The sequence below is a fragment of the Alosa sapidissima genome, chromosome 3, assembly GCF_018492685.1.
Source record: "Alosa sapidissima isolate fAloSap1 chromosome 3, fAloSap1.pri, whole genome shotgun sequence".
Lineage (NCBI taxonomy): Eukaryota > Metazoa > Chordata > Actinopteri > Clupeiformes > Clupeidae > Alosa > Alosa sapidissima.
Window position 1 is genome coordinate 35707138 of NC_055959.1, and position 27817 is coordinate 35734954.

Below are 27817 nucleotides of genomic sequence, written 5' to 3' on the forward strand. Positions count from 1 at the left end.
TCAGTAACCCAAATAATCACATTCCTAAAACATACGATGAAGGCAACTCACAGTACCTCCCCACAAGAGTTTCCAAGGGTCTACTTTATGGATAATTTATTTATTCTTCATTCTGGGTTTTTTTTGTTGGGTCCCGCAAAACCAGAGAGCAAAAAAGGCAGCCCCGCTGCCTGCTGCACACTGGGTGAAATAGGCCCTGTTTGATCTGTGACAACCTAAAATCCTGACATGCCAAATCTTAGAGCAGCAGGAGGAACAGTCGTCAGGAGACCCACAGCTAGAAGATCATGCTAAACATGACCATGCTGAACATAACATGACTTACCACCTCAAACACAATGTGATCTACCATCTTTGAACAAATGTTCAGCAAATTTGAACACACCTGTTTCACAATGGTTGGCGCATAGACAGAGAAGTACAAGTGTTTGCATGCCGTTACTGTGTGTTGTATTGGACACAACAGGCCTGGCTCTCCAGTCTGTGTGGTTTCTCTCTAAGTGTGTGTGTGTGTGTGTGTGTGTGTGTGTGTGTGTGTGTGTGTGTGTGTCAGACGTACCAGGCCTGGCTCTTGAGCTTGCGTAGCTCTTTGGTGGCCCAGGTGGCGAGGGTCTTGGTCTTGCTGGTCTTGGAGCGCCGGCCCTCAGTCAGCAGGTCGTTGATCTGGGGCCGCAGCTCAACCAGCTTCATCACGTCCTTGCCGAAGGCCGTGCACAGGTCTCTGCCAGAACACACCACACACAGAGGGTTAGTCAGTGCACACACACATTCATATATCCCCCCCAACATACACACACGTTCATATATCCTCCCACACACACACAACTACGTCAGAACACACACAGAGGGTTAGTTAGTGTGCGCACACACACACACACACACCACACAGAGGGTTAGTTAGTGCGCGCACACACACACACACACCACACAGAGGGTTAGAGTATGCAGACACACAGATAAAGGATACACACTCCAGGACAAAATGTTGCACACACTAGTGTTAATTTCGTCAGACGAGACGAGAGGAAATATGTTCGTCAACGACCTTTTTTTTAATGACTAAGACGAGACGATGACGAGACGGCAGTATTGTCCTGAAACACTGACTAAGACTATCTTAAGATGCATTATTGTTGACGAAAAAAGACGAGACTAAAATGTTTTGCATGAAATAAAAACTAAGATAAAATCTCTCTTCATTTTTGTCTACAAAATGAGAAGACAGAATATCTAGCTGTTACGTTTTCAAAATATTCCGAATGAGTTCAAACGCAACAGCTTTCCTGTAGGCTAGTCTATGTGCTGTTGCTGCAACCCTGTGGCTGCAACACGAAACTACATGGAACAAGAACACTGGAGATTTCTGCCAGAGTTAGCAAACTAATTACCTAAGCTTTATGCCACAATGCTACATACCCAGAAGTTGAAGCTTCTCTCATACAAATTAACATCCACCAGAATGTCCATACGAAAATGTTCATCATGTAATGTCAACTATTTAACTAGTTAGACTGATGATGCAAAGTTTGCTAGCAAGTAAGCTAATATGGAAAGTTCGCTAGCAAGTTAGCTATGGCTAAGATGGAGAGTCTGTTTGGGGAATGTGTTGTGTTTGGGCGCATATCGCCATCTAGCGAGACGGAGTAAAACATTAATACTTTGGACTACGACAGTGTTTCTCAAACTTTTTCAGTTTCAGGACCACTTAACTAACCCTAGCTAAAAAAAAAAAAGATTAGACCTACTTCAACAGTAGCCTATAATTAGTCTACATTATAGGCCTACTCACTGAACCACCTTGCTTATTGTCTTTGCACTTTGCTTACTGTGTGGATTCATACTGTATGATTTAAACTGGCATATCTTACATAGACAGTGTTGCAGAACTGTTTTTACATACAAGTTGGTTCAATATTGCAAACAACTCATCTATATTATATTTTACCACGTCTGCTCGCGGACCACTTGGGATAGCTTGCAGACCACCAGTGATTCCTGGACCACACTTTGAGAAACACTGGTCTACGAGTATGACAGTGGTCCAGTCAAATCTTTTACTGTCTATGGTCAAATCCCAGCCGAGCTATAACTGTAACTGACTGACAAAAAATCAGAATGAGTAATTATAACAGACGAGTAGCCCTGTGGACACACAATATTGTTGGAAAACTGAGATGTGTGAAACACTATTTGACTCAAATGGTAATCAGAAATAATTTGTTATAAAAAAAAAAAGACTAAAATGTGTTGACTAAAACTGACTAAGACTAAGATACCTTTAGTTTTCTTTTGACTAAAACTAGACTAAAATGACGAGACTTTTAGTCGACTAAAACTTGACTAACAAAAATGATATTTGAATGACTAAATATGACAAAGACTAAAAAGCACATTTCGTCACAAGACTAAGACTAAGACTAAATTAAAAATAGGTGACAAAATTAACACTAGCACACACACATACCCCCCCACATGAACACATTAATGTACCACACACACGCTCAACTAGTTAAAAACACCTGTAGCTTAAATTGCTGCAAGATTTTCTGCATAAATCTGCAAATGTAGTCAAGCTTTTCCAAGACCACTAATGGGTGTATTACTAGAGGACTGATGAGAATTTAATAATTAAAAAAAAATATGATCATGGAGATTAGGCTGCTAAACACACTTCCTCTAACACACACGCTTCTTCCTCCAACACTTCCTGCTGCAGAGAAGCGTGTCGCACACACACGGACAATAACTTCCTGGTCTAAAGTCCTACTAAGGTTCCTACTTTTAAGGTCATGCTCATTCACCCCTATACACAGAGAAACAGACAAAAAAAAAAAAAAAATTATATACCTAGACACACACACACAGAGGTCACACTTCATGATCTAGGTAAAACCTCTCACTTTCAAAACGTCTCACTTTCCCACTTATTTACCCTCAAAAACAGACACACACACACACAGCCTTACCCTATGAGTCCGGCAGCGTTGGCTACCACCCCATCGGAGTGGTCCTCGTCCTCTGCGATATGGTGGATGAAGGAGAGGATGAACTCCACTCTGGGCTGGACCAGCATCACATCCGCTGAAAACCAACAACACAGGAGAGAGTGTCACTTACACCCGCCATGCCCGGTGAACAATTACTAACATGCATTAGTGGGATTATATGTTCTGGGAGAGGCCCAGTATGCTGAAGCGTGATGGTCTCCACCCAAACCAACATGGAGCCAGGCTACTCTCCGACAACATAGCGTCCACACTGAGACATTGACATTCTGTAGAAAATATTACAGATTCACGCCCCCCAGGTATTGATTCGAATGGCATTATACATGTGGATGAGTCTGAGAATGTTTTCTGCAGGGTAACATACAATACTACTACCATAGATCAAGCTGTGTCATGCAATAGCATGACTTATGCTTATAGTTCTATTCCAACGTTGATTTCTACCCAACGTATAGTAAAAAGAAAAGACAAATTTAAAACTAGAAACCTAACAAATATTCTTTCCATACCTCAGCATATTCCTCAAAAGCCAGAGGCATTTTCAGCTAACATGGGTTTACTAAATATAGGTGCACTTACTACCAAAACCTTTGCAATCAATGATTTTATTAGTGAAAAAAAATTGGATTTTCTGTTTCTTGTTGAAACCTGGCTGACTTCAGACAGCGAAGCTGTTCTTGTTGAGACTTGTCCCCCAAATTATAATTTCTTCCACTCAATTAGACAAGGCAAACGAGGTGGTGGAATTGCCTCCATTCTCTCAAACAAATATAGTTGCACACGAGTCAACTTTGGCGAATTCGCTTCCTTTGAGTATATTGCCCTCACTCTGAAGGCTGACCCAGCTGTACTTCTATTAACCTTATACCGCCCTCCTAAACTATGGACTGGCTTTCTCGACCAGTTTTCTGAACTTATGTCGCTCATCATCACTAGCTATGATCGGATAATTGTAAATGGCGACTTCAATATTCATGTCAATAAGACAACTGATGCTAAAGCCAGTAAGTTCCTTAATGTGTTGGACAGTTTAGAGCTAAAGCAGCATGTTACAGGACCCACCCACAACCTTGGCAACACCCTCGATCTAGTCATTTCCAGAGGGATAGAAGTCACAGACTTATCAGTAAATGATATAAATATGTCTGATCATCATTGTGTATCTTTTAATATTGTACTACATACTCCAAAAATTCATCCCGAAATTGCAATCAAATCGCGACTCTTGGACATTAGAGCAGAACAGCAGTTCATAGCTCTTATAGACTCCATAAATTTAGATATTTTACATCATCCCATTGATCAAATGGTAGAGGCTCTCAATCGTGAATTAGGCGCTCTGCTTGACAGAGTGGCACCCTTAAAGACTAAAAAAAGGCCCTGTAGCAAACTGACACCTTGGATGAACGAAAATATCCATGATCTAAAAAGATCATGTAGGAAAGCTGAGAGAACATGGAGAAAAACTAAGTTACAGGTTCACCGTGCCATTCTAAAAGAAAAAATTGCAAATTATAATAGAGCTATTCGGAATGAGAGGAGGAACCACTTCTCTAAGGTAATTGCTGAAAACAGTGGAAACTCTAGGGTGTTGTTCTCTACCATTGATAGGCTATTGCATCAAACACCTTTTGATACACTCAGTCAGGCATCCTCTCTAAGATGCGAAGAATTTGCAGACTTCTTCAAAAACAAAGTCATTTCTATAAGGGAGGCTATTGGTAACACAAGTAATATGTTTGATAGTACACCCAAAAACAGCCCCCCAAAATTAAGGTCCTTTAGCACTATTACTCAATCTGAGCTTGGTAAAATTATAACTCAAACCGGCTCCTCAACATGTGTTTTAGATCCAATCCCTACTACATTCCTCAAAAAAGTATATGATGGCTTAGCTCCCTTTTTTCTCAAGGTAATAAATACCTCATTAGAAACAGGTATATTTCCAACTGCTTTTAAAACCGCTGTTGTGAAACCTTTACTTAAACAGTCAAATCTTGACCATACCAATCTGAGCAACTACAGGCCTATATCAAATCTATCGTTTTTGAGCAAAGTACTTGAAAAAGTTGTTTGTAATCAGTTAAATACCTTCCTCAACGAAAACAGTATCCTTGAAAAATTCCAATCAGGTTTTAGATCAAATCACAGCACAGAAACGGCTCTAGTAAAAATAGTCAATGATCTCAGACTAGCTACCGACTCAAACAAAGTCTCAATCCTTATTCTTCTGGATTTGAGTGCGGCATTTGACACCATTGATCATAGCATCCTAATTCACCGCCTTGCGAAGTGGGTGGGTCTCTCTGATAATGCTCTAAACTGGTTTCAAACCTACATTACTGGCAGAGATTTTTATATCAGTCTAGGAGATCATGTATCTGAAAAACATGACTTGCCTTTTGGTGTGGCCCAGGGGAGCTGCCTTGGTCCCCTGCTATTTTCTCTATATATGCTTCCATTGGGAAACGTCATAAGTCAACATAATGTAAACTTCCACAGCTACGCAGATGATACCCAATTGTATCTTTCTGTTGAGCCAACTAACCCAGATGGGCTCCCCCTATTAAGTCAGGTTCTGCTCAAGGTTTCTTCCTGGAATATGGGAGTTTTTCCTTGCCACAGTTGCCATATGGCGTGCTTGTGGGGGGTAAGAGGGTTAAGGCTGCCAGTCTTATGACGTCATTTTCTATATTTTTGATATGTTGCTGAGCATATCATAAACAGCAAAGAAAAGTGATTGATAATGACTGACTGACTACTATTGTGTTACATGCTTCAAATGTAAAGCACTTTGAGCTGCATTCTGTGTATGAAAGGTGCTATACAAATAAAGCTTTATTATTATTATTATTTATTATTAGGGAAATGCATTACAAAAGAGTTGGATAAAATGCAACTTAACAATATTCCACAGCATGGGTCAGGGAGAAATTGAAGATTTATAAGTCAAGCCACAGACCAGCTGATAGCTAGGGAATCACACATACTAATTAGGGAATCACACATACCAACTAGGGAATCACACATACCAACTAGGGAATCACACATACCAACTAGGGAATCACACATACCAACTAGGGAATCACACATACCAACTAGGGAATCACACATACCAACTAGGGAATCACACATACCAACTAGGGAATCGGCACTCTGACAACAACCTAGGGTCTATTTGTCGATGATAAGTTTTCATCTGGAAACAAAACATCAATCGGTGAGTTCTGAATAGCATACAGCATAGATTTGGTGCCAGAGACAAACTACACACGTGTAATGTGTAGCCTAGTTAATAGCTTAAGTCATGGATACTCCCATCTTACTCGAAACTGCACCGATTGATGTCATTTTGGTCCCGAACGAAAACAATCATCCAAAAATAGACCCTAGGCTGTCGACAGAATGGAGTTTCCCTAAGAGCATTCGTTTGTGGTGGTTGTTAGGTCACATCTTTAAAAATGAATTACAAAAACAGTTTTACACACTTTGCGCGTGTTGGGTCCCGCAAAACCAGAGTGCAAAAAAGGCAGCCCCGCTGCCTGCTGCACACTGGGTGAAATAGGCCCTGTTTGATCTGTGACGACCTAAAATCCTGACATGCCAAAGCTTAGAGCAGCAGGAGGAACAGTCGTCAGTAAAGCGCAGAATGTGCCCGTCTGTGTAATACATTCTTATCGTGCCCAAGATTGCACATGATCATTGCACAATCAAGGAAACAAAACACAGACCAGTTGAGAATGTTATCGGTAAGATGTCATATAAAACGGTGCAAACACAAGATTATATGCGCAGCATAATCAGGTTGGACACCGTGCACAGTTACCATGGCGCAGCGCACACTCGAGGTCTTGAGTGGGGCAATGGGGCCCCAAACGGAGGCTTGGCATGTGGCACTAAACTGCTCACATAAAGCCGCACAAAGGAACATACTTAGTGCAATAACAAACCTACTTGACTACTTTCACATACAAACAATTCACAAGAAATGCCATTTATTCATGCCAAATGACACAGGGGCACCAGGACTGTAGCCTGGCTCTGGGAGCGGAGAGCCCATGACGCGTGGTGTACTTACGGTGCACATTCTCCTGGTCTCCCTTCAGGCCCTGGATAATGCCCGTGTAGGCCTCCAGACAGCCTTCCCTTAACTCGTTCAGGTAGTCCACCATGTCATAGTCCGTCTGGAGGACACACACACACACACACTTCCATTAGCTTCCTAGGAATACTAAACAATGTAGGTCAGGGAGAAACTGACTGAAATTAAATATAAGTGCAGGACGTTCATAGCATAAAGAGGTTTTGTTTTACAAGTTATGCTACACACCAGCTGATAACTTTATGAAAGGGTTTGTATTTGTCGTTTTGACATGTAGCTAAAATGGAGTGCAAAAAAAAAAAAACTAGTTTTATACAACTTTGATACACTTTGCGCGTTGTGTGTTGGGTCCCGCAAAACCAGAGTGCAAAAAAGGCAGCCCCGCTGCCTGCTGCACACTGGGTGAAATAGGCCCTGTTTGATCTGTGACGACCTAAAATCCTGACATGCCAAAGCTTAGAGCAGCAGGAGGAACAGTCGTCAGGATGAAAGAGGGACGTTGGAGGAGCAGTGTACGCACAGGCAGGACAAGAGAAAGTCAAGGGCTGACAGCAGGTGTAAGGAAGCACAGACAGGAGGATGTGGACAAGCGAGTCAACAAGCAGTACTCCCCGAGTACCAATGCACTATTCTTCAAAATAAAAAGTCTTAACAGTACCTCCTGAGTATTGCTACTCTGCGTGGACGAGACCTTTATTTTGTAGAACACACAAAGGATCTGGCCGATTAAGAATAAACTAACTTCAAAGGAGCAGATGCAAGATAGGAAGAATATAGGTGCATTTGGAACTACTCTGACCTCTACATTAACCACCGGAATTCCTCTAACTGGAACTTCCTTAAAAGGAACTGAAACTACTTTAAGTGGAACTACTGGAAGACTAGCACAGGGACAGACAGACAGACAGAGCGAGAGAGAGCAGAAATAGATGAGCACAAGCATGGTAGAAAGAAAGAAAGAAAGAAAGAAAGAAAGAAAGAAAGAAAGAAAGAAAGAAAGAAAGAAAGAAAGAAAGAAAGAAAGAAAGAAAGAAAGAAAGAAAGAAAGAAAGAAAGAAAGAAAGAAAGAAAGAAAGAAAGAAAGAAAGAAAGAAAGAAAGAAAGAAAGAAAGAAAGAAAGAAAGAAAAGGTGAGAACAAGCATGGTGGACAGAGACAGGGTGAGGTGACTGCGCTAACGAAGGCAGGGATGGGAACAGACTGGCCTAAGTGTTAAATGTGAGGGGGGGGCTTCTGTACCTTGTCCACTTGGGCCTGAGAGGCCTGTTGGAGGGTGTCCAGCACGATGTCCAGGTACTTCTTGAACTCTCCGCCGATGGCCAAAGCGATGTCGCCGAACGCGGAGAGGATCTGGGGCTTCACCGACCTGTGCACATTCTCATTCTGCACAAAGGACACAACAGTCAAACATCAGCCAGGGAGACACAATTTGATGTGAAGCGGCACACAAATCACATTCACATCACTGAAACCATAACAGACTCATGACATGGATTCTCCTGAATCCCAAAAACGCACTCAAACTCTATCATAGACCAGACACCAAGGCACACAAAACCATTCCACAATTTCATCATCAAAGAACACTCCCTAATTTCATCATAGTTGCAGTCCAACTGGTTTTCTACTTTCTTTTTAAACATTTTGTCCTGTTGGACCACTATTCTGGTGTCAGACACCTTTTTTTACACTTTAAATTGGTCGATTTGCATTAGTTTAAAAACACATCCATCCAAGATGGCCAAACTGAACACAAATCATTTCTAACTGCTGATAAGAGACTGCAGTAGCACACAGGAGTGGACTTCAGACCTTGCAGAACCTTGACTTCCTTCCTCAATCAGTCACTCACCCCAAGGTTCTCCAGCAGCAGTTGCATCATCTCGTCACAGTAAGGCAGTATGTTGGTCATCAGGGCTCGGCACAGGTCGCAGACCAGCCCCACGGCAGCCAGACACACCTGCGGACACGTGGCACAGGAGATGTGTGAGACCTCTGCCTACTGATGCCCATATCCTAGTACCACAGATGTTTGGAGACCAGCAGGATGATGGTCAATCAAGAGGCAGGCTTTTATTCTTTCAGTGACAAGCTTCACCAAGCGCATCTCTAACTCAGAGAAATTACCTGAGCTTAGGTATGTTACAAACAAAGGGGGAGGAGTGGCCTCTAGTTTCAACCAATCAATATGGAATAGATGTAAAGGGGCGGTCACAAGGGCAGATGCTCTTGGAGGGTCGTTAATCAGGTGGACGTCGCCTAGCACCTGGTCTAATGTTATGCTAATAGGAGAGTTTCTGGGTGCTTGGGGCCGCTACTCCCTCCCACCTCGTACCTATAGACAAAGAGTCACACCTGAGAGACGGCGGAGATGAAAACTAAACCTAGAGAAGTTATACACAAGATACAAAATATTAATGAACATAATACACAGTATGTGTATACCGCGATGATTCTGATTCACAACTGTTTCACTATTCCTGTGTGTGTGTGTGTGTGTGTGTGTGTGACAGATGCAAAGGCCCCCTTAGCATCCTAGCTCTCTCTCTGTTTCTGTGTCTCTGATGCTAAGGCCTCCATAGCATGCTAGCTGGTTGTGTGAGACAGATGCTAAGGCCTCCACAGCACCCTGTCCCCCTGCTGCGTCCAAGCTGGAGCAGTTGTGTATGGGGTCAAAGGTCAGCTCTGGACAAGGTGGGTCTGGTTTGAGGGTGATCGCTATTTTGAATACAGGTTTGCATCATAGTATTAAATATGAATACTGAGAAATGTGCAAGAAAGCGTGCCTGAAAATGTTAACGATTCAAACTTTATGCTGAATTTCCTTTATATAGACATATGACTAGACAGATGTATAGATTACCACCACCACTAGGCGTCTAATTACTCAGCACAGCATACTGGGTTTAAGTCTCCACTGAGCCACAGCTTGCAGAGTGTGCCGTGTTCCAGACTATGCTGAACTGTTAACCCAACATGGGACCATTCTACTTCAGAAAAACAACCCTTCACATGATCAACTCAGGAAACAACATGGTTCTCTAAAGCAACACCTAATCTATGCTGACCCCTTACATTAATAGAGCCCTCGTTCAGGCTTGTGTCGCTTCCTTACACCAAACATAGACAAGATTTGGGAAAGATCCTTAAAGGATTGGAATGTTTTAAAACGAATGTCACCCATTCAAACTTTACTCCAAAGACTCCAATCTTTCAAGAATGTTTCCCAAATCTTCTCAGAGTTGTTTGGTGTGAGGAGGCCATTAGGTGTGAAGAGGTGGTCATGAGGGCTGGTCCTCCCGGGGGGGCCATTAATCAGGAGGACGCAGCCTTGCACCTGGCCAAAACTTATGCTAATAGGAAGCTAATGCTAATAGGATAGTTAGTGAGTACTTGGAGCAGCTATTAGGAACCATTTCTGCACACTTAGTATCTATAGCCAAAGAGTCACACGTAAGAGGCAGCAGAGGTGCTGCAGTTTGAACCATCTTGCTGCAGTTTGAATGCTATCTTTAAGCTAGTAATCCTTAAATTAACTTTATCTATTGATATGACTTAAACAAATAAATCATGAGATCCCTCACATCAAGATTGATAAGATTCAAAGGCTAATATAAATTACTGCAAATGCAATCCATCAAGAATGCAAACACATCACACCACCAGTAGTAAATGATTTACCATGTCATTAAACAGCATATGCTTAATCCCAGTAGTCACAACAGAAGAAAGCCTGGTTGTAGTTGTGGTGATTGCAAGACTGGTAAATCAGGGCACTAGGTTCCTGCACAAGTTATCTGGACAAACTAAGACCAGACCATAGAATATTTTTTGCTCGTTTGGGGTTCCCCCCATTTCCCATGACCGCAGCATAGGTCTCGGGTTGGGGTCCCCTTCATGACCTGGCCTGATTGCTAATGTGTCTGATTCTGCGCTCATGTCATAGAAGGTCTCAGAAACCGTGTGTAGGTTATGCATCAGTGCTTCAGAGTGGTGCATGATTTCTCATCACAGACCAGACATGTTCCAGTTTATTCCCTGGTGAAATACAAAAGGGAGGGAAAGGTGTGTGTGTGTGTGTGTGTGAGAATGAGAGGGGGGGAGGATAACCTACCTGGTACTCTTGATAGTTCTTGAGCCCGATACCCAGGAAAGGCTTGAAGGCATCCATGTATTTTAAAAAGTCACTGCCCAGAACTACAAAAGAACAGAGACAGACAGACCAGGGATAAGATGGATGAGATTCAGTTAATAATTGAAAATGAAGATACAGACCAAGACCATTGTGTGTGTGTGTGTGTGCGTGCGCGCGCATAGTGAGAAATATCTCCCTACCAGTATGTTTATGGAAGTTCCTAACCCAGATCATATTTCAAAGCTGGCATGCAGTGTTAATAACGAGGCTATGTGGCGCACGCCTGCCTGCGTGTCATACCATTCTCATACCAGTGGCTCTTTGGCAAGGAAACCCCCTTATGTACCTCTCCACAATAAGCAACCACATGTCTAAGAGTAATGTGTGAAGTTCATTGTGCGTTGCCGCAACAATGCACCCATGGTGTGTGTGTGTACACAATGCTGGTGTGGCAATTATGAGACAACCATGGGCTCATTGTCCTGAAGCCCAAAAAAAGTGTGTGTGCGGCGCGAAGGTTTGCCATGAGAGTGGTGTGTGGTGTGAAACTTGCCGTCCACCAGCACAGCCGTGTGCATCCCCAGATGAAGTGTGTGTGGTTTTCATAGGGTGATTAGTAAATTGTTGAAGCTTTCAGGTCTCAGATTATGTTAAGGTTTATGCATCATCACATCAGCGTGGTGCATGGTTTCTCATCATAGACCAGACAGACACTACTACTGTAATTGGATTTGGATTATGCAGTCTGTCAGTGGTATAGTGTGTGTGTGTGTGTGTGTGTGTTACCTTCCACCAGCGTGCTAACGGCCATTAGAGCGTCCTCCTGGACGCCTCCCGACCCGGCGGTGCTCTGGAACATCCGTAGCAGAGACGCCATCACCACGTCCGAGATCTGAAGGGCATCCTGGTGCTGTACCTTCCTCAACACGTTCTGGAGGGAGGGAGGGGGGGGAAGACAGAGAGAGCGAGAGAGAGAGCGAGAGAGAGAGCGAGAGCGAGAGCACAAGTAAGAGAATGCCAGGAAGTGGGAATGGCAGAAACAAAAAGCAGCTAAAGAAATCCGCACTACAGGAAATAAGGCTGTTAAGACCTCTCTAAAACTTGCTAAATGTGTGCCTTCTAGGTCTCAGATTACGTTGAGGTTTATACATCATCGTATCAGCGTGGTGCATGATTTTCTCATTCTATAGACCAGAAATAACTTGGTTGGGGAAGTAATGGGAAGCTGGACACACACACACACACACACACATACCTGTAGAGTTGCGCAGAGCAGCGACTGAAGGTCATTGAACTGGATTCTGTCAGATGTGCTCTGGATGTGAGACTGCGAGAGAAGACCACACACATTAGAACATTAAAAGATTACATTCTACCACCCCCCATATAATACACACACTCACGCCGCGGTCACCTGGTCAAATGTGATGCATCATTTTGGCTTAATAGTGATGCAACACAGTGCACATAAGCACACTTCATAGCTCTACGGACATCACTGGTATGGCACCGCAGGCTTTAACTTACACATAAATACATTTAGTACCTATAAAAGTAATACTAAAACGTACTCCATTAAAGAACACTGATCCCAGGCTGGGATACTGGATATGAGAGGAATGTTCACCAAATATCTCTATGGTCACTGTTGGTCAGAACTCTCAAACTGTGTGCCTTGAAGGTCTCAGATTTCTTTAAGGTTTATGCATCATTGCATCAGCGTGGTGCATGGTTTCTCCTCATAGACCAGACATCAGACACCATTACCTCTGCTTGGACTATGATCATCTCAGTAATTAGGGTGTGTGTGTATGTGTGTGTGTCGACAAAAGGGTCAGTATACATCTTACATTGTGTTACAAGCTAAGTTTAGCCAGCTCTTGCATTTCCTAAGCCCCACCTTCACTGTGTGTGTGTGTGTGTGTGTGTGTGTTGTGTGTGTGTGTGTGTGTGTGACTGACCTCCATTTGCAGGACCTGCTGCAGCCTCTCCATGATGACCAGTGTGGTCTTCTGCACGGCGGGGTAGCAGTCCTTAGCGCTGTTCTTCACGATCTCCATCAGGGCCTCATAGGCCGCGCTGCGCAGGTTGTTCTGGTGCCCATCCGGTCTGGAGACGCGGGGGGGGGGGGGGGGGGGGGGGGGGGGGGGCGACCATTTAATAACATTTATCATCACTTCAGAAAGTATTAAGACATTGTGACGACACTGGGGGAGAGTAAGGAAAAATGAGTCCCGATAGGAGGGCCGAGAAGAGACGTGATGGATATGCTGGAGGATTCATAGCACTCATGTCATACAAGGTCTCAGAAAACGTGTAATGTAATGCATCAGTGTTTCAGAGTGGTGCATGGTTTCTCATCACAGACCAGACATGCCGCCACCCCCACCCCCAAATCCCCCTCAAGCAAGCTCTAGCATTACAGAACAGACAGACAGGCTGAACACCAACCCACACACACACACCTGTCTGTAGTTTCCAGAAGCTTCTGCACAATGAGCTCGAAGGAGGAGGACAGACAGTAGGTTGCGGGCTCCTCCTGCTCCTCGGCCGCGTCGGTGGCCTCGTACGCCGCCTCTGCCAGGCTGGAGAACGCCTGCAAGGCATCATGGGAAATCATGACGTCAGACGGGTAGACGGAAGCCTGACTACTAACTGAAGACCTTGGATGTAGGTATGGAATGCTTCTTTCAACATAGGATGCGTTCAGTCTAATTTTAGAAAAACTGATATAATAGACACCATCTTGTGCATAAAATGTTAGTAAAAAAAATAAAAAGTTTATTTAAGGTAAACAATTCAGTACAAAGTACAGTACTACCCATGTCAATAACAAAAAGTGCTTGCATGTAAACTCTTAATAAAAATATATTAATTAAATTAATTAATATGTTTTTGAAAATTGATACAGTATCGCCAAATAAAATATTGCGATACTGAACTGTATTTCTCAGGTGTTTTCTTATACCCCTACTTATATTAAATAATCTAATGACAAAATTATACATAGCACAAAAAAACACAAATTACTCAATTACTCAAAATGACAGTCATCCTTTTCTAAAATGTGTGTCTTGCAGGTCTCAGATTGTAATTAGGTTTATACATCATCGCATCAGCGTGGTGCATGGTTTCTCCTCATAGACCAGCCATCAGTTCCTGCCAGGAATCGAACCCACAACCTTCAGGCTATAGCATGCAAGCCCAGCTCCTTAACCACTACGCTGCCGCCACCACATGACTGTAGCCACTCCTCTGCATAAGGAGAGAAAGTAATCTCATCGCCCCCTACTGGAGACGTTTAGTAAAAAAATCTCAATCCACATACAAGTTAGTGGAATATCTTTCATATCATATGCTTGGGGGTGATCTCTACTGAATCTCCACAGATTCTGGTAACCTAAGCTTAATTTCAGCAATTTTGGATATGGGATATCACGTGAACAATTTACGCAACAGGAAGGAAACCAGGAGGGGTGCAGGATCTCACTTTCCCTCCCTATACAGCTGGTGCATTATGTAGTTGGTGGGTTCTGCACCCAAGAATATGATGGTGCATATTATGACGGATGCTGTGTATGTGCACACATATTTGTAGTCAGTGTGGTGTTGTGTATATACACGACTGGCGTGAGTATCTGTGTAAGACAAGGCTTACACCTTGCCTGCTCCGCACCCAACAGAGTATGCATGCGAGTATGTATGTGATAAGAGGACTTCACACACTTTGTCGGATGGCACTCGTACAGGGGCTTTCATAGGTGTGTGTTTGTGATGTGTTTGTGATGTGTTTGATGTGTGTGTTCGTGTGTGTGTGCGTCCTGCTCCTCACCCAGCAGACGTTGGAGGCGACGCGGGGTTCGGCGCCCAGGCCCTCGATCAGGCACTGCAGCAGCGGCGCCAGGTACACCTCGTTGATGGCCGCCTCGGGGAGCAGCTCGCAGATGCGCCCCACCGTCCAGGCCGTGGTGTCCCTCACCACCACACTGGGGTCCTTCATCAGCTCGATCAGCGTGGGCATGGCCTAGGCAGAGGCAGGAAACCGAGGGATTTAAAATGGATGACGGAATAGAGAGAGCAAGACGCTACAGCAAGCATGTCCCTCCAATCTGCACTAACCCTGTGCCATCTGCACTAACCCTGTGAACCCTGTGCTATATGTACTAACCCTGTGAACCCTGTGCCATCTGCACTAACCCTGTGCCATCTGCACTAACCCTGTGAACCCTGTGCTATATGTACTAACCCTGTGAACCCTGTGCCATCTGCACTAACCCTGTGCCATCTGCACTAACCCTGTGAACCCTGTGCTATATGTACTAACCCTGTGAACCCTGTGCTATATGTACTAACCCTGTGAACCCTGTGCTATATGTACTAACCCTGTGCTATATGTACTAACCCTGTGCTATATGTACTAACCCTGTGCCATCTGCACTAACCCTGTGCCATCTGCACTAACCCTGTGCTATATGTACTAACCCTGTGCCACCCGTACCAACCATGTGCTACTAACTTTTTAGGCCTTAACAACCGAAAGTTGTATTTAAGACTTTAAGGATCCGCGGGAACCCTGCGTCTGATAGCAGTGGGTTGGCAGGTTTCTGTGGTTTCAGGCCGTTTCGGTTTCTATGTCTGTACAATGACTCCTCTCCTGCAGCTTCCTGGATGACTGAATTTAAGCTGGTTGCACATACTGGCCTCTGACCAGACTTTTCATAGTGTGACCTTCACACTGCTTCACTGTATGTAATCTGCTTATGAGCATACTGGTGGGTGGTATGCAGATACGCAAATTACAAGGGGCTCGAGTTAGGGCCATTTCTCTACATAATCTCAATTAAAAATAAATAAATAAATAGAATGAAATAATCCCCCACCCACAGGCAGCACAACAGGACTCAAGACAGTCGGCATCGCTGTGTGCTTTAAGGTCAGCAAGGTGGGCATTCCCCCAACTATGTGTCTGCATCTGCGTTCATGTCAAAATCCCCTCCTCATTACATAGCAACAATTAATAAATACATGAACAAATGAATGAATGAATCAGTGTTTCCCAGAGAATTTATTTCCATTTGTGGTGGTTGGTTTGCAGAATTAACTTGAATGCAATAGTTTTTAACAAATTAGCACAGCATGGTTATGATGCTAACCAGATTTAAGCACAATTTTGCATAACCTGGAATATCATTGTGTGGTGGTCAATGTTGATATTGTGGTGGGCCCCCACAAATAATGGCCTCCTTACACCAAACAACTTTGACAAGATTTGGGAAAGATTCTTGAAAGATTGGAGTCTTTTGAGTAACGTTTGAATGGGGTTATTAGTTAAAAGACTACAATCTTTCAAGAATCTTTCCCAAATCTTGTCAAAGTTGTGTGGTGTAAGGTGGCCATAAGTCAATGTATGGGAAACACTGTGAATGAATGAATGACCAACCTGGATGACGAGGGGCTTGAGCTGGTTGAGTTCGGGGCCCTCGAGGATGGAGCCGAACGCCATGACTGAGGCGTCGCGGTAGCGCCAGTCGGGGTGCTTGATGTGCTCCTTGATGAAGGGCAGCACGTGTGGCACCACGTCGTCCTCGCAGCACGTGGCCAGCAGCATCAGGCACACGCCCGCCGCCTTGCACGGGTTCCAGTCGTCGTCGTCGTCATTCTCGTCCTGCGCCGGAGGGGGAGCGGGTGGAACAGACCGTTTAACAATCACATGGAGGAAAGGAGAATGTTCTAGGAAATATGTTCAGCTTTACATTTACACAGGTTCCCATAGTCTCAGTCATTGTAATCGCTCATTCGGGTGGTATACTGAGAGGTAGGGGGGCAGAATTTTGGAAAAAAATTAATTGCACAGAACAGATTATATATGAAATGCACTACTTGCTTCTCTTTTTTCTTAAAGAAAACCACCAGGGAAGAAACCACCTCAAAACAAACTGTGTCCAGCATTGTAAGCCTTCCTGAAGAGCACGTCCCACTGTGACATAACTAAGCACCAGCTGCTGCTAGAACGGTGTCAGTGTGCTAATTGAAGACCAATTAGCACAGGCGATAATTAGAGCGCTTTACTACAAGAGGGGGTGAGGAAAAGGGCCGCTGAGGAACAAGGCTATGACCTTTCACCTTTCATGCAGGACAACAAGGCTATGACCTTTCACCTTTCATGCAGGACAACAAGGCTATGACCTTTCACCTTTCATGCAGGACAACAAGGCTATGACCTTTCACACGTGCAGGACAACAAGGCTATGACCTTTCACACGTGCAGGACAACAAGGCTATGACCTTTCACACGTGCAGGACAACAAGGCTATGACCTTTCACCTTTCATGCAGGACAACAAGGCTATGGACATACAATTCAACACGGCACAATGATGGTGCATCATTAAGGCCATAAGTACATTCAAGCCGGGAGAATCATTTCCCTTCTCCTACATACCAGTTGTACATTCAGCAGAGCCCTTTGATTATAACCCCCTTAAGAGTGAAACGGGCTGCAGGCCACACTCACATGACCACAGCAAAGAGGCCCCCCCCCCCCGGCAAGCTTCCACATAGAACAACACACGTGCAGACAGCTGCACAGTATATGACCCCCCCCCCCCCCCCCCTTCTACATGGACTTAACATTCTGCTAATTTCAACCAGAATTCTGAGCGACAGCCCTTAACCTGATGCAGTTCCTGCCTATTTATGGGGGGGCTGTTCCAGTTCACACACAGCGAGAAACACACTTCCTCTTACAGCAAACAGCCAGGACTCCCTCCCTGGTCATTACATAACAGGGCCTAGTCTCTGAGGACATGGCATCAACATGGCCAAACTGCTCACAGTTGTGAACACCGAAAGCGCCAGGAGTTGCAGTGCCCACTTAAAAAGCAGATCAGGTCAAATCAAATAGCATTCTGCATCCCTCAAATACACTCACACTAAATGATCACAGTTGGATGACTTGTGTTCACTGGGGCTTACACATTTTTCCTACTGGTCGGCGATCGAAACGGCAACCCTTCGGTTACAAGCCCGAAGCCCTAACCAGTAGGCCACGGCTGCTCCTAAAAGTTGATATCAGCTTAGTAAGAAGTTGAGTTGAGCCGAGCTGAGCAGGTACCATTCAGTGGAATACCAGCTATAGTACCAGCTAATGTGCCTTGGGTTACCATACCTGCTTGGCAATAGCTGCAAGAGAGGGCTAATGTGCCTTGGGTTGCCATACCTGCTTGGTGAGCGTCTGAGTGAGAATGGGCACCAGGTACTGCAAGGCCCCTTTGGCGTAGAACTTGCTCGTGTGCTCCGGAGGACGGCCCTGCTCCGACGCCTGGAAACCAGTGGGTGGGTTACAGTTCACAGAGAAGGAATACATAAATTAAGCAACAACAGAAACACACATTTTTTTTTTAATTCCTCATTTGTAGAAATAGTTATGACACCAACCACAGCTAGAACACTTTCAGTCAACGTTATGGTTAGATTAACTCATTAAATGCCAAGCTGTTTTCGGAAGCTTTGTCCTAGAGTGCCAGCAATCTAGACCATTGTTGATTTTTGTACAGCCACAGCATATTCTGTGTTATAGCTATGAACACATACAATGGCTTGTTTGAAAGGTGAGACTAAGCTCTCAGTGGGTGCAAACCGTGTATTTCTACACGCCTCTGTTCCTGAGAAATCCCAAGCTAAACAGTGGCTAGTTTTCATCAAAATGGAGATATAACGTCGAAATATGAAGTGTTGCCTGTAAAGTTTCCGGGAAGTAACCTGGCGAGACTGCCACCTAGTGATAGACCCACGAAAATGGCCTGGTTTTGAGCTGACGTGCATGAGTCACTGATTCAACCCAAAGCGGCAAACGAGTTATGATAAAATGTACAGATTGTGCGTTTTCATGAGTTTTCGATCGTCATATATTTCATTTCCATTCATCACAGAGTTCCCAAAATCACATATAAGGTGTGTTAGAGTGTCTAGTTTCGTAATTAAAAAAAAAGCTAAAGACGTAATATTACGTTTTTGGCACTCAACGCATGGGAAGGAAAAACGTAATATTACGTTTGGCACTCAATGAGTTAATCAGCTAACAAGAACGCTAAATGAAGCACACCACAGAAGAAAAGAGTTGCATATTTACTGCTGCACAACTCTATATTTAGATAAAGCTCTAGAAATAGTGTTCTGCAGTTGTTGTTAAGCAACACATCAGTTCAAAAGCACAGTGTAGAGTAATTCTTTATACACAAGACTCATATCAGCTGAATAAAAAATAAGCCCTCATCCATTTTCAATATCTTGACTTCCATGAGAATAAGAAAAGCCTGAGCTTAGTTTTCCTACCCAACTCACCTCCGTAGCTTCAATGGCCAAGTCCATCTCCTCATCACACACGTTGGACCAGAACTCAATTCCTTGTAAGGCAACTTCATCAATGTCACTTTTCATGGCTTCTATTGTGATCTGTGAGGAGATGAATACAGAGGGTTGCCTACTCCGGTTTCATGCTTGCATTACACACACAATTAGTTTGGGCAGACGGAAACACGCGCCGCATTACCATTCCATGTGACACACCCAAGATATGGTCATATTATACGAAATGTACAGAATGTTTTTTAGATTTTTTTCATTATTGATCCAGTTCAATAACATGCATGTTTGTTATCTACATACACTATAGTTTTTTGATAATTGCAAGAGGACTAGACTCTTTCACACACACAGCTACTCACCGCGAACAGAGCAGGACCCATGTACGTCTCCATATACTGATAGTATAGGGACATGATTTTCACCAGGTTCTGTAAGGCAGCCACCCGTACCTGCAGGATCACATTTCCACAGCAACGATTAATATTTCACACACATTTCATCACAAAGGGTCCTGTTTGTTTGGACTGGGGGCATCAGACAGCAAAGGTATTTCACAGACCTCATCAAATGTTGGTTTCAAAGCATTGTCTCAATACATAAAGTCTGTTGAGTCTGAAGGATTCATTGCTTGGCTTCAGAAGAGGAACACTTCCTATCGGCAGGCATTAAGACAGCTTAAAGGGGGAACGACTCGAGTACTTACTCTGGTGTCAGGGCACTGTGTTGCTTCACAGACGACCTGCATTATAAAATGTCTCTCCGTCTGAAAGAACAGAAAATGCTTCATGTGAAAACCGCTCCACAGAGGGGAAAAAACAGCTCTTTCTGAATGACTAAATCAAATCAGAAACCGCTAAAAGAGCAATCTACATACAGAAAGAGCTACTTGAGCATCCCATTGAAAAAAAAACAAACAAACAAGCACTTCTACATTTTGCTAATTGACGTTTCTTCCATGAAAAGAAATCTACATTTGCTTACACGGTGACTACGAGCAGCATTAAGAGATGGCACATTACACATGGCGGGGGCCTCCCAGGCCCTGCAGTCTGCACAGGCTTGAGGACTGGCCCCAGCAATGTGCCGCCACAGGGACAGAGCCGGAGCACGTCTGACCCAGATAAGAGGCCCGGAACGTTCTCCCCACTACAACAAGCAGTGCAGTGGGCGCATTGTGAAGGTCATGGGATGTTCTGAGGAAGCAACTCTGCACCGACCGGCTCGGGAATAAAAGGGTTTTAAATGCTGTGTGTATGTGCGTGTGTGTATGGGGGGCACTTAGACCACCATTTAGTCAGGCCAGAGTGGGAAGATCGGCGAGCTTTCTACACTCTCCTTTGGGGGAAGAGGGGAGTGCGTTTTGTAGACCGTTGCTGGGCCAGAACAGGCTACCAAATAGGTTGATGGTCGAGGTAGCTCGTTAACTGCATACGGTGATTAAAGGGGGTTGGTTTAGGTTTAGTGAACTTCACTGAAGTGAGCTGTTACCTAATGTCCAAATTGCCTTGATTAATCTGATGACCCTAGGCTAAAAAAAATGAAATGCTACACATTAATGGTTCAATGTTAATGGCTGACTTAGATTTTTGAATGCACCGGTTGGTTTTGGGAGCCTAGTCTGGTGAGCTGGATCCCAAATTGGCACAATGCATTTAATGAAATTAGGGAGTCCATGCCTTGCTTTGGTGAACTCTAGCAAGATAAGCATAGATGAATTTGATTATTAAACTAGGGAGTGCACACCTCTTTATCGAAGTTGGCTTTGGTGAACTCGAGCGAGTTGAGCATGGATGAATCTGATTATTAAACTAGGGAGTGCATACCTCTTTATCGAAGTTGGCTTTGGTGAACTCGAGCGAGTTGAGCATGGATGAATCTGATCATTAAACTAGGGAGTGCATACCTCTTTATCGAAGTTGGCTTTGGTGAACTCGAGCGAGTTGAGCAGGGCGTTGGTGGCGGCGAGCTTGACGTTGTTGCTGGGCTCCTCTTTGCGCATGCCCTGGATGATGGCCGTCAGGATCTGGTTGGCGCTCTCCTGGAGTTGCTCTGGGTCCTGCGGGAGCCGACCAATCACAAGGCAGAAATGACACAATCAGGAAGAGCAGACAGGATTTATGTGAATAAGATGTCTCTTTTGGCTTCTGCGACTATTTGGAGACTTAGACAACTCTTGCTGTTATTTTCTGCCTCCTTTTTTTTTAATCTAACATTTCACTTCAGTAAACATGCGTACAGAAAAAAAATGTACAACTTTAATATTAATCTCTAATTTTTTGAAGCTCCGACTCTGAAATTTCACTTCAGTGAAATATGTCTACAGTGGATATATCTAAAGAGATAAAGCGGTGTCCGTGTGAGTGTGTGTGTTTCAAAATGATTTGCATGAAATGCATGATGTGATGAGTCATTCTCTAAGGACAACTCCCTGGCCTGGGCCCTTAGAATCACCACCATAACAGGCAGCACGTAATATACTTTCAGCCGCTAGGAATGCGAGTGCGTCAGCACAAACACACCAAACAATGTTCTATAGCTATTGCTAAGCTAGTCAGCAAAAGTGAGATCCTTGATGCAAAATTTAGATACAAATTTAGATATCAACTGTTTATCTTGTGGAAGTGCTTTTGGATAAAAGCATTTTCCAAACTAACCACCAAAACCATCTCATAAATTACTCATAAATTATCCCAGATAAACATTGAATAGCTCGACTACAAGAAACATACGAACTGAGATGAGGTTCAGGCCTGCACCAATAATGGGTCAATAATAACATTGACAATAATGGGTCAATAATAATAATAATAATAATAATAATAATAATAATAATAATAATAATAACAACAATAATAATCGATAATAAACATAGAAAAAAAAAAAAACTATTTCTTAAAATTGAAGTTGAACCGAGATGCCGTACAATGTCCTGGCAGATATATCCGATGGCCTCCAGGGTGGACTCCTTCATGTGCTCAGTGCTGCTGGGGTCCGTCACGTTGGCCACCAGCTGGGGGATGAGCTCGGGCCACTGGTTGACGGGGATCTCGGCGCAGGCGATACCTGCCACGCACTGGGACGCCGAGCTGGGCCGGTACGTCTCCGTGCCCAGGGTCTGCAGCACCTGCAGAGAGGCATGGGGGAGGGGGGGAAGGATGGAGGGATGAGGGGAAGATGGAGGGATGAGGGGAGGGATGAGGGGAAGGATGGAGGGATGAGGGGAAAGATGGAGGGAGAAAGATAGAGGGATGGAGGGAGAGGGAAAAGATGGAGGGATGGAGGGAGAGGGGGAAAGAGGGATGAGAGAGAGAGAGAGAGAAAGATGGAGGGAGAAAGAAAGGGATGGGAGACAGAAAGATGGAGGAATGGAGGGAGAGGGGAGAAGATGGAGGAATGGAGGGAGAGGGGAAAAGATGGAGGGAGAAAGATGGAGGGATGGAGAAGAAGAGAAAGAAAGATGGTGGTAGTGGGGGGAGGGCAGGAAGAGGGGGAATTAGGGAAGGGATGGAGAGGGAGGGGCCAATGGAGTGATGAAGAGGAAGATGAAAGAAAAGGAACAGGAGAGATGTCAGGAGGAAGTGAGTAATGCATGGGTGAGAGAAAGAAATGAGAGAAACAGAAAGGATGAGGGAGAGATCAAAAAAAAAAAAAAAGAGGGGAATAGAGAATTAGATCTTTGCACCAGACGTCTGGAACCACAGCCTTCAGTGGGCTGCAGCTTCAGCATTCCAGCCATTCACACACACTCAAGTTCATCACCCACAAAGGCTCCAGACCAGAGACACACAAATATGAGGGGGATGGATGGCGGCTCTGGGCTATTTAGGAACAAGTGGTGGGATCTCTCAGAGGCTGCAGTGGACAGGATCAACTTAGCTTAGAGGGAGGGGGAGAGAGAGCGCACAAGAGCGAGCGAGCGAGCAAGAGGGAGAGAGAGAGAGATAGATGCAGAGGCTAGAATAAACACAGAGGATAAAAGTGGGAAAGGGAGCAATGCCCAACAACTTCCACACGTTTTATCGCACAAGAAGTCAAAAATGACAGGGAGCGGGGAGAGAACTGAACTAAAATAGGGTTGGGGCCAGAGGTTACAGATATCAGTGCAGTTCAGCTCACAGGAGGCAGATACTGTGGGAACAGCCTGTGTTAAAGCTTATTAAGCCTGCCTCTCTTCAGCCAAGTATTATCCTTTCAAACACTAGGGAATGAAATACAACAATGCAGAGAGAGACAGACAGAGAGAGACAGAGAGAGAGAGAGAGAGAAAGAATGACAGGGAAGAGAGACAGGATGAGAGGAGACACATATAGAAAAAAAGAGAGGCAGGAGAAGAGCGAGAAACAGAGAGAAAGCCAACAAATGTATATAAAACAAGCAGAAAGCAAGAGGTTGCTCAGGGGGAGGTCTGCAGAGGGATGAAAGGAGACACCTACGTAATTCTTGATCTCCCGGCGGGCGTTGGCATCGATGGCCAGCCATCTCTGCTGATAGCGCGTCTTCACATCTGGGTCCTTTGAGGTTAGGGAGTTCTTCACCTGCAGCCCGGCGGCGACTCGAGCTACCTGTGTGTTTCCAGGGTTGGCCAAGACCTTGGACAGCTCCACCAGGAACGTGGGCTAGAGAGAGGAAGGGGGAGACTTATGAGACTGGGTTACATGAGGATAGGATGGGATATATACTCTTTTGATCCCGTGAGGGAAATTTGGTCTCTGCATTTAACCCAATCCGTGAATTAGTGAAACACACACAGCACACAGTGTACACACAGTGAGGTGAAGCACACACTAATCCTGGCGCAGTGAACTGCCTGCATCAACAGTGGCGCTCGGGGAGCAGTGAGGCTTGCTCAAGGGCATTTCAGCTGTGGCCCACTGGTCGGGGCTCGAACCTGCAACCCTCCGGTTACAAGTCTAGAGTGCCAACCAGTAGGCCACGGCTGCCCAAATGACACCACGGATAACTGCAGTATCCATCTGCTGAAGCAGATTGCTTATGTAAAATAGCCTAGAAATCTATGTAAAAACAATGTAATTTGCTGCCGCTAGGGTGCGTCTAGATTTCTAGGCTTTTTTTTTTTTAAATTACATTTGCTGCCAGGGCTAGTCTAGCAACTCCGTTGGCTTGTGAGCTCGAAAAATGTAACTTCTATCAGGCCAATCAAATCGTGTATAGAGTAGTTAGGCGGGCTTAACATAATGATTGATGGCAGAGTTGCAACGGTTCGGCTTGAAATCCCTGCTACTTGAAACCAAATAAGATAATGTTGCTGTTGGCAAACAGTGCGACACGAGTTAAGCTTTTATTAAGTTGGCAAAAGTTTGAACTAGCCAACTAGCTCCGCTGGTGGGAAACCATGGGACTCATAGCGCTGTCCTATTGCGTGCAGAGGAAATTTGAAAGACAACCGATTATCCCGCCCCTCGGACTGAGCACTGCGAACGGTGAGTGCCCAGACCCTACATTTTAATGTGGGTCTGGCTCGTCAGGCTATATGCAAAAGTCTAACATCACACACACCGCATATTCCAGGGTACACTGCAGCCATTAGCTTCCTCATATATATATATATATATATATAAAATGTTAAACTGATGTCCTTATGTGGCACAGTTCGTTCATTTTTGATCAGATAAGATTTCAGTCTCCATCCTTTCCGAGGAGGAGACGGGATGCTGAGATGCTGCGAGTGGCTTAGACAACCACTGAGGGCATCTTTGATTCAACGAACACTAGGGCTAAAAGATTTAATTGATTTCTAAACGAAACCACAATTTTAAGTAATGCAATTTGCAAAGCGCAAAGGCTGCATTTAATCTTGCAGCTTGTGACTCAGACCCAATGGTTAATTATGCACATCTATGGTTCTTAAATCCACATCCTCTTTGTGTGAGGGAGTCAGGCTCACCAATCAGAAGTGGCCCAACTTAGACATTTGGAAACAATTTGTATATTTTCATTCCCTTCTTTAGAATAGAGGATGGAGCAGTTATTTCAATGCTCTCAATACGTGATTCTTCATTACATCTTTTTAAAACGTATTATATGCAGTATAGTGAATGCTGAACTGAATTTGAACAGTACTTTCACAAATTATACAGAAAATCCAATATCTGTCAGAAAAATCGATCACAAATAGATGTTTTCCCCAAATCAATCAGCTCTAATCAATACACCAATTAATAATATAGGACTGTATATACTGGCTTTTCTAATAAGAAATCCTCCTAGGGGGGATTTATTTTATTTTTTTATTAAATTCATCCCTAGCCTCAACACACCACGCTAATACATAGATGGCACAGACAAGCATAAGATACTACTTTAAATAGATGGATAAAGCAACTACACAACGTCACTTCTGATGCTGCTGATTCACCGTCCTGCAGTCCAAAATCAACATCAAATATTGATACAATTGCCAAGCAGGGAATAAATAGGATTTTGAGTTTCTGTTGATGACGCAAAATCACTGTCAACATATGTGATAACTCAGTGACCAGGTAATGGATATTAATCTGACCCAGCAATGTCAAATTGAGCAGTAGGAACACTCTCTGCCAGGTATAAGCATGTATACATTTAGGCTTCATTTTATTACTCTCAAAGTTGTAAACAGTATGTACACACGTGGGAATTGTCATCTTAAACTTACACAGTTCAATGGCCATTTCATGCAACTGGCAAGTGTTTACCATGTTCAGATCATTCTTAGCACCTTTTAGACCACGCTAGTGGCCATTGCAATTGTTCCACGTTTAGATTATTCTCCAACTTCCACACGAGGGCAGGTCTATCATTATCTCAATTTTCCTGAGGTAAAGGTAGGAGGCATCTAATTGCATACCCCTCTTGGCTTAGCATTTCCTGTGACAGTGGCTGTGACGTGACCACGTACTGTTTGGGCAAATGTGAAACCAATGTGTATACCCATAACCTCATATTGCTCCACCCCTTTAAGAAAAAAAATGAAGCAAACACTGTCATCAAAACACGTGATGATTACAGTAGATGCTGGTAAGTGACCTGTAATTCACTTCACTGCCAACAGCAGACAACACTGGCCCATACCGTCCAGAAAAATCAGCTACATTTGAGGTCACTAATATAGACAAGGCATACTTTGCTTGATTGAAGTGGTCTAACTGATTACAGAACAAAAGTTGAGGACTATGGAGGGTTCAGAGTTGAGGACTATGGAGGTTCAGACGGGGTCAATGGGTTTCTGGGTGCGCCCTTTTGAAGTGATTCCAATCTCCCCAGGAAAAAGCACCAGCTAATGTTGGTAGTCACTACTCAATACCAAGCACAAAATATGTTTGATTATGTTCACTACCACGAATAGTGTTAAATTAACTAAAGACAATTCTGAGAACACAGCTGCTCGTTTGTCTATGAACAGCAAATATGTTTGCAATTAAACGATCACTTTATCGTTAATGGTTAACTTGGTTTACGAAAATGATTTTGACCATCAATTATACATCACCCACATGCCATGCGGACAAGGAACACTTGACTTGATCCGCTTGCGTTTGAACTTGTCTGTGTGTGATTTCTGAACGAGATCATCCATTCCACTGATAGTCTGCTGCATACAACAAAATCGACGTATTCTCACAAATTCCTCCAGTAAAACCTATGCGATATAAATGCAAGTTACTGCCTGCGCCTAACTCGCCATGCAAGTATATATCGATCCAGGTTATGCATGTTTCAGTAAGCTCATATCGGAATGACGTCTAGAAAGATCACGGTGGGAGACAGACAGCAATATGGGTGTAGCTGGCTATCGTGGGCCGCAAACGTAAGCTCTTCATTCATTCCAGGCAGCCGCGGTGTGAAGCTGCCAGAATGTGGTGGGGGCTGTAAAAAGGGCCCCGACACAGACGCCGGGTGCTTCCGACCGGTCCCACCAATGCTTTTCTGGCGCCAGAGTTCGATAGATGTGACCAGTCAGCCGAATAAACATCACAGATCAGGCTAAATGCAAAAATTAGCTTCTCACTTACCAAATTTTCAATTGCCGCCTGCTCCAGAAACTTCTGTGCCGCCTCCAGCTCATTCCGATCTGCAAAATATTTGAGAGAACACGTTAACGGTACCCCCTAAAAGCGCCTGCAAGCAACACATTTTAGCTAGTAACGTATTCTAGCTGAATGCATGGCTACACGACATTGCTGCTATGGAATTCCATGCTGGCTAACGTT

General features: G+C 44.1%; 1 protein-coding gene and 3 non-coding genes across 6 annotated transcripts in view; all 4 read right to left on the reverse strand.

Moving 5' to 3' along the window:
- kpnb1 (karyopherin (importin) beta 1) overlaps positions 1 to 27817 on the reverse strand; it is a 31053-nt gene that overhangs the window by 1915 nt on the left and 1321 nt on the right. For 2 of the 3 annotated variants that reach the window (XM_042085584.1, XM_042085583.1), the window contains exons 2-21: positions 27620 to 27678; positions 24044 to 24226; positions 22534 to 22734; positions 21514 to 21666; positions 20314 to 20373; positions 19970 to 20059; positions 19578 to 19697; positions 18463 to 18564; positions 16685 to 16909; positions 15077 to 15268; positions 13710 to 13840; positions 13206 to 13353; positions 12500 to 12571; positions 12031 to 12175; positions 11224 to 11306; positions 8962 to 9069; positions 8349 to 8492; positions 7087 to 7192; positions 2967 to 3081; positions 560 to 721 (exon numbers count right to left, since the gene is read on the reverse strand). In XM_042085584.1, the coding sequence (XP_041941518.1) occupies positions 560 to 721; positions 2967 to 3081; positions 7087 to 7192; positions 8349 to 8492; positions 8962 to 9069; positions 11224 to 11306; positions 12031 to 12175; positions 12500 to 12571; positions 13206 to 13353; positions 13710 to 13840; positions 15077 to 15268; positions 16685 to 16909; positions 18463 to 18564; positions 19578 to 19697; positions 19970 to 20059; positions 20314 to 20373; positions 21514 to 21666; positions 22534 to 22734; positions 24044 to 24226; positions 27620 to 27678 (2599 nt within the window). The remainder of the gene's footprint in view (positions 1 to 559; positions 722 to 2966; positions 3082 to 7086; positions 7193 to 8348; positions 8493 to 8961; positions 9070 to 11223; positions 11307 to 12030; positions 12176 to 12499; positions 12572 to 13205; positions 13354 to 13709; positions 13841 to 15076; positions 15269 to 16684; positions 16910 to 18462; positions 18565 to 19577; positions 19698 to 19969; positions 20060 to 20313; positions 20374 to 21513; positions 21667 to 22533; positions 22735 to 24043; positions 24227 to 27619; positions 27679 to 27817) is intronic. The other variant, XM_042085585.1, reaches the window with a different exon arrangement.
- Positions 122 to 265, reverse strand: LOC121706357. Its single transcript, XR_006031030.1, has one exon. It is a non-coding gene; the product is annotated as a small nucleolar RNA SNORA79 (small nucleolar RNA).
- On the reverse strand, positions 6502 to 6645 carry LOC121706356. The gene has a single exon (XR_006031029.1). It is a non-coding gene; the product is annotated as a small nucleolar RNA SNORA79 (small nucleolar RNA).
- LOC121706355 lies at positions 7450 to 7593 on the reverse strand. Its single transcript, XR_006031028.1, has one exon. It is a non-coding gene; the product is annotated as a small nucleolar RNA SNORA79 (small nucleolar RNA).